This window comes from Populus euphratica, unplaced genomic scaffold (assembly GCF_000495115.2).
Source record: "Populus euphratica unplaced genomic scaffold, PopEup_1.0 scaffold2565.1, whole genome shotgun sequence".
Lineage (NCBI taxonomy): Eukaryota > Viridiplantae > Streptophyta > Magnoliopsida > Malpighiales > Salicaceae > Populus > Populus euphratica.
In genome coordinates, this window is record NW_011502447.1 from 14,147 (window position 1) to 20,470 (window position 6,324).

The 6,324-nt window shown below is 36.2% G+C and overlaps 1 protein-coding gene across 4 annotated transcripts in view; it reads right to left on the reverse strand.

The window, feature by feature from the left end:
* LOC105119186 (G-type lectin S-receptor-like serine/threonine-protein kinase At4g27290) overlaps positions 1-5,290 on the reverse strand; it is a 14,779-nt gene extending 9,489 nt beyond the window's left edge. For 2 of the 4 annotated variants that reach the window (XM_011017306.1, XM_011017305.1), the window contains exon 1: positions 3,828-5,288. In XM_011017306.1, coding sequence (XP_011015608.1) covers positions 3,828-5,106 — 1,279 coding nt within the window. In that variant the 5' untranslated portion in view covers positions 5,107-5,288. Of the gene's footprint in view, positions 1-854; positions 1,282-1,544; positions 1,696-1,773; positions 2,012-2,367; positions 2,579-2,842; positions 3,001-3,200; positions 3,342-3,827 lie in introns of those variants that run through there. The other 2 variants (XM_011017301.1, XM_011017302.1) reach the window with 2 other exon arrangements.
* Positions 5,291-6,324: the final 1,034 nt, after the last annotated feature.

The window sequence follows — 6,324 nt, forward strand, 5'->3', positions numbered from 1 at the left end:
ATATCGAGGAAACAAAATTTCCTTATGAGGGCGGCTTTGATGTGGACTATCAATGATTTTCCAGTTTATGGAATGCTTTCTGGTTGGAGCACGCATGGGAAACTCGCATGTCCATACTACATGGAAAATAACAAGGTATTCACGCTAGCAAATGGAGGCAAAGCTTCTTTTTTTGACTGTCACCGTCGCTTCTTGCCACTTAATCACAGGTACAGAAAGAACAGAAAAGATTTCTTTGCTGGCAGAGTTAAAAAAGATGTTGCATCCCCGCGTCTTTCTAGTGAAGAATTGCATGATGTTGTCTCAGAATACGGTGACATTGTGTTTGGCCTTCAATCAGGTAAGCAAAAGTTTTCTGGTTTTGGTTTGACTCATAATTGGGTAAAGCGAAGTATATTTTGGAAGCTTTCTTATTGGAAGACCAATCTGCTCCGCCATAACCTTGACGTCATGCACATCAAAAAGAACATGTTTGAGAACATTTTCAACATTGTCATAGATGTGAAGGGGAAGACAAAGGACAACATCAAGGCTAGATTGGATATAGCTTTATACTGTAATCGTAAAAATATGGAGTTGGTTTATGATAAGTCACGGGTCGCAAAACCAAGAGCAAGCTTCGTGTTAGAGAAAAACGCACAACTGCTAGTCTACAAATGGCTTAAGAGTCTGCGTTTTCCGGATGGACATGCATCGAACATATCACGACTAGTTAATGTAGAGAACTGCAGATTGTATGGAATGAAGAGTCATGACTGTCACGTGTTTATGCAAACACTCATCCCATTAGCTTTTCGTGATTTGTTGTCAAATGGAATATGGGATGCACTCACGAAGACCAGTCATTTCTTCAGAGAAAACTCGCAGAACCCTAAGCACAAAAGGATTGGGAAACAACAACGGTACATTATAATTAGAGTACACGGCATAACAATAAAGAAACAAAATATCAACACCAACAACATTAAAAGCAATCTATCTTGGTTCTAACTCTGAAACCGAGCATTCGTTAACTGAACATGGTTTGCCGAGGCTGGATGGACAGCTTGCTCCAATCACTTCCCTTTCAGTGAAGAAACCAGGTTGCTCAGGCTGAGGCAGTACATCATCATTACCTAACATCAAAACTACATTTGACATGGTTGGCCTCATTTCTGGATTTTCTTGCACGCACAATAAACCCACGTGGATTGATCGTAGCACTTCTGATAAATTGCATGTTATAGCTATTGAATCTGCAGCCAGTTCCAAGGACCTGTTTTCTTTGAACAGTATCCAAGCCTAACAAACAAAACCATGTTATTATAACAGATTTGATATCCAGAAATAAGAAAATATTTGCACTGACTCCATCTCCCCATGACTCTTTGATCCAAAAACAACATGCATATCATTTTCAGACTGGATTAGTTTACAGACTCTTACAAATATTTGAAGCATTTGAAGTGTCCAAGTGTCAAAAACATGCCAAGCACCTGCAACCTAACATAGGTGCCCAAGAGTAAAATGAAAAGAAGAGTAAATAAAATAGTTATGAAACTTACATGCCCAAGAAGGTTGAGATGGTGGTCTGGATGACTGAATCCCCTGTTCTTGTTCCCACTCACTATCTCTAGCACCAATACACCGAAGCTGAAAATGTCTGATTTTACCGAGTAGAGTCCATAATTTGCACACTCAGGGGATATGTAGCCGCTGCACTCATTCATGGAATGTTAAGTGGTGTGTGTGAAAAAACGAAGATAAAAATCATATGTCGGAGGAGACACTTACTATGTACCAACCACTTTATTAGTATTGGCTTCAATTTCATTTCCTCCAAAACTTCTAGCCAGGCCGAAGTCTGAAATTTTCGGGTTCAGCTCATAATCCAATAAAATATTGCTGGCTTTCAGGTCTCTATGAATTACTCTTAATCTTGAATCCTGGTGAAGATAAAGGAGTCCACGAGCAATACCATTGATAATGTTGTAGCGCTTAGGCCAATTAAGTAGAGAGCTGTGTGTTTTTTCTGTCAATTATTTGCCCAAGTCAAGTCATTACAGCATTAGATTCCTAAATGGATATGAGAAGGTACGAAAGAAAGGTAATGCGTACTTAAAAATCAAAGAATTTTTATATAAAATCACAAATTGGTTTGCCATTTTCCCAAGAGTTTCGAAGGAAACACAACAGATGATTGTTTTGGTGCTTATGGCTCCCCATTTGTCCCAGTAATTTGTATCCCCGACTCATCTAGTGTACTTTTTTTTCCCCTTAAGCCACAGCTCATGGCCTTGTTCACTTAGATTTGGTTACGGTGCGAAGACTGCCCTATATTGCCAATATAATTGGAAAGAATTTTTAGCGGTTTTGAGAGATTCATACCGAAAATAAAAAAGTCCAAGCTTTTGTTAGGCAAGAATTCATAGATCAACATCTTTTCATCTCTTTCGGTGCAGCATCCTAGAAGCTTCACTAGATTCCGGTGCTGAAGTTTCATAATATAATTGGCTTCATTTTTTAACTCATCAAGACCTTGTCTCGAAATCTTAGAGAGCCTCTTCACTGCTATTTCTCGTCCATCTGCTAATGTTCCCTGCAAACGATCACTCAGTATCATAAGCAATCATTTGTCTTGTGAAAGTCGGGAATCACAGTGTGATGTTCCCACTACTTGCATCTGTTGTGACCATAAAGTTTGAACACTTTCCGAGCAGACATTGTTTTGTGTTTAAAGGCTGTCTGTGGTAGAAGTTCCAAGCAAACTAATACCAACAAATTATAAAAATCAGTGCTGCCATCAGTTTGTGCCATGAAAAATTAAAGCAATCTAGTTGCCTGATTGTTGTTAGATAAGTACCTTATAAACTGTCCCGAAACCCCCTTCTCCAAGTTTATTGTCGGTAGAGAAATTATTTGTTGCACAAGCCAAGGTACTGAAATCAAAAAATGGAAGTTTCAGATCTTCCTTCCTCTGCATGTTATTTGAACTTCTTTCCAGAGCTTCTGTCATTTGTCCTGCAGGCAGAACTAGCATGAATAAGAAGGAAGCATGGGAACAATATTTTTGGTTACAGAAAGCCACCAAATAAATACTCTTTTAACATTTTGACGATGCCTTCCATTTTTAAAAATCAAAATTCAAAAGAAACAAAACATCTTATCTGAAAATTGAGAGATGGAGTACTTGTTAAATGTTCATGGTGTGAATTACGTACTGTTTTTCTGATGCTTCTTCATCCAAGCAAACAAGACCAAGGCTAGGCCAAGGAACAGAATCCCAGTAGATAACACAGTGCTCATTATGATCCTTTTCTTGGCTTCGGATTTTTTTTTTATCATTGCACCATCTCCAATATCTACAGCATGGAAGAGAAAAACTGGAGTTAAAGGACAACAATAGGAAAGTCTAGAGGTATAGAATTTAGTATGGCTAGAAATTTTTATTGGCTACAGCACCGTTTCTCATGGTTATCTATTAGCTACGATTTGTCCATGTTGGCAATGACTTCCATTCAGTCTGCCCTGTGGATGGTGCCTATTTTGATTCATTTCCAAATTCATTCTTAGTAAAGTCTCTGTATCCTGTGTAATATAGTTACAAGGAAACACGGTTTGCAACGAGATTGAAAATGAAGATTTTTGAGAATGTACTATAATGGAAAAGATAGCAGCAGAAGCGCAGGAAAAATAAAGCGAAGGAAAATCTTCTTCCATATCTAACATGTTTGATTTCCTAATTTAGCTTTAAATAGGCAGTTACTATTTAAAGAATGACTCAGCCACAAGTTGCTAGAAAGTGATTTGTAGATAGTGAGTTTTCTTGTCTGAAGATAAATTCATACCTAGTTCTGATTCGGCCATTCGTATATAAATCTCTTGCTCATTTTCAGCAAAAACTCTAATGTCAACCAGGTCGCCGAACCAGAGCAAGCACCCACTTCCTCCATTCCTGATGTCCAGATTTGAATATGCTGTACAGTTGCATTTCTCCAAGCACGTGTTCCTGCACTCCTCAAGATTCATCGTCTTGCTAAACCACGATGATTTTGTCTCAGGCATCTTCAATCCAGCGAGCTTTCGGAACCCATCTCCAGAACAATTTAGTGGAGTCCTTCTAACACAACCATTTGACCAATCAGTCACGTCCCAATCTCTTGGGGATTTTGGTACAAATCCATTCAAGCAATCACACACTGGAGAGCTTTGAATATCACAGAAACCATTTGCACCACATAGTGCATATCGATCACAATTATCTGTATTTGCTGTTTCATAAAGCAACCAACTATGTGTTTTCTCAATCCAAGTAAAGCTCGCGATGTCACCATTCTCTCTTGTCACAAGCCTCCAATGCATCGACTTATCAACAAGAGTCTCTCTGTAAAATACCTCCTTCTCATTGAAAACAAATTCATATTTGTATATAGGATTTGGTTTTGTGCTAGGAACGCCACTAAACCGCAGACCATCCCACAGTCCAGATCGGTACTTCACTTCCAAACCTTCCATCACAACCATGTCAGGATATCCATAAGGAGCAAGTTTACATGTAATGTTACCTCTGGAAGGATCATCTTCTGATTTCCATGATGTCATGGACCAAGCCATTCCCGTTATTCTACTCCTTCCTAGCTTCATGCCTGGCAATATCGTATCAGCAGGATGTTCAAAACTCTGCCACAAGGAATTTTCCAGGTTGTTATCGCCCTCCTCTTTCACAACAAGGTTTCCTGACTCCAATAGTTGAGCGGTTGGATTCCTCGCAGGTCTTGGTGTGTTGGAAGACCAAATCACGCTCCCTCTGCGATCGAGAAGGATAAGAATTCCTTTGTTTGTGAACTTTAACACCCCCAACGAATCATTAAGGGGAGTTTCTCTATTGGCAACCCAAACTACAGTTTGAACTGGTATTTTCCTATACCATATGCCCAAGTATCTGTTTTTGGACGTTCCAGGGCTGAAAAATCCTAATTCATAGGTTCCATCTGCTGAAACTATGGTATCGCCATCCCTGATGGACTGAGTTGTGTTTATGGTGTCAATGGCTGTGGCCGTTAGTCTATTCAGCAATGAAAAGAAGCAAAAAAGAAGTATGGGAATGTAAACCATTGTAACTTCCATGGTTTTTTTTCTGTAGCTCAGTTTATGAATGGCTTAGATGTGAAAATGTTCATATTTATAGCCACAACTTCTTTACCACGAAAGCGATGTTCCGTTTTTGACATAAAAGCGGAAGCTATATAATTTTCGGTGAGGCCATATTCTTCATGAATGAGTGAACAATCATCTTCAAGGACTCCATTTTTCTCATTCTTAACTAACAGAGGATTCCATTCACATGTTATTCAGGCAACCTCTCTCTCCTCACATTCTTAAGGGGGAGATCAAGACATTTTTAGATTATTATTACTATTTTACTATACTAAAACTAAACAGTGATGAATCTCATTGTTCATTTAACAATAGGCAATTTTTTTATATGGAAAATACCCTTTTGATCCCTTAATTTTTTGAGTTTTTCATATTTTTTCCTTGTAGTTTTAAATATTTACATTCCAATCCCAAACTTTATTTTCATTATATTTGAGTTCCTGTGAGTTGGAAAAAAGAGTGAGAAAAGTTCTCAAAAAAAAAGGAGGAGAGAGAAAGCATTGGGCTTCTATATTTTATTCTGACCACAGAAAATTGATGTTAGCAATAATAAATTTATCCTCGAAAAGAGAGTTCTATGGATATGGTTTTACTCTTTAACCATGTTAAAAAAATTAAATCAGGATTCAAAAATATTTTTTATTTGATTTGATTCTAAGTTTTTAAGCTAATTTAAGGGCGTTTTAAATTTAAAATAAAATTATTAAGGTTTTTATAATATTTTTAACTAAAAACTCATAAAAATTAAGTTTATAGAACCTAAAAACTCATTAAAAATTAAGTTTATAGAACCTAAAAACTCGCAGACTTATTTTCAAGTCTTCATATTGTTGCTATACTTCAATTTCAAAAATATTTAAAAAATATTTCTATGAATAATTATATTATATATGAATCTAATATATGGATTTAAAAAAAATGTTCATGAATATTTAACAAGAATAAAAAAAATATTTTAAAAAAATTATTGTTAATTATTTATATGATTTTATCAAATTAATTAATTTTATTTTCCATATAGTTGTTTAAGAATTATTAAGTCATGATTTTTTTATTGAAATTTTCTTTTCAAATCATTATATATTTTTATTTTTAAAAAATAGTGCTTCTAGTATAAAAAACCTTGTTAATGAAAAAAAATACATGAATAAGAAAAATAAATTTTGATTAAAAACACATTTTTTCCCC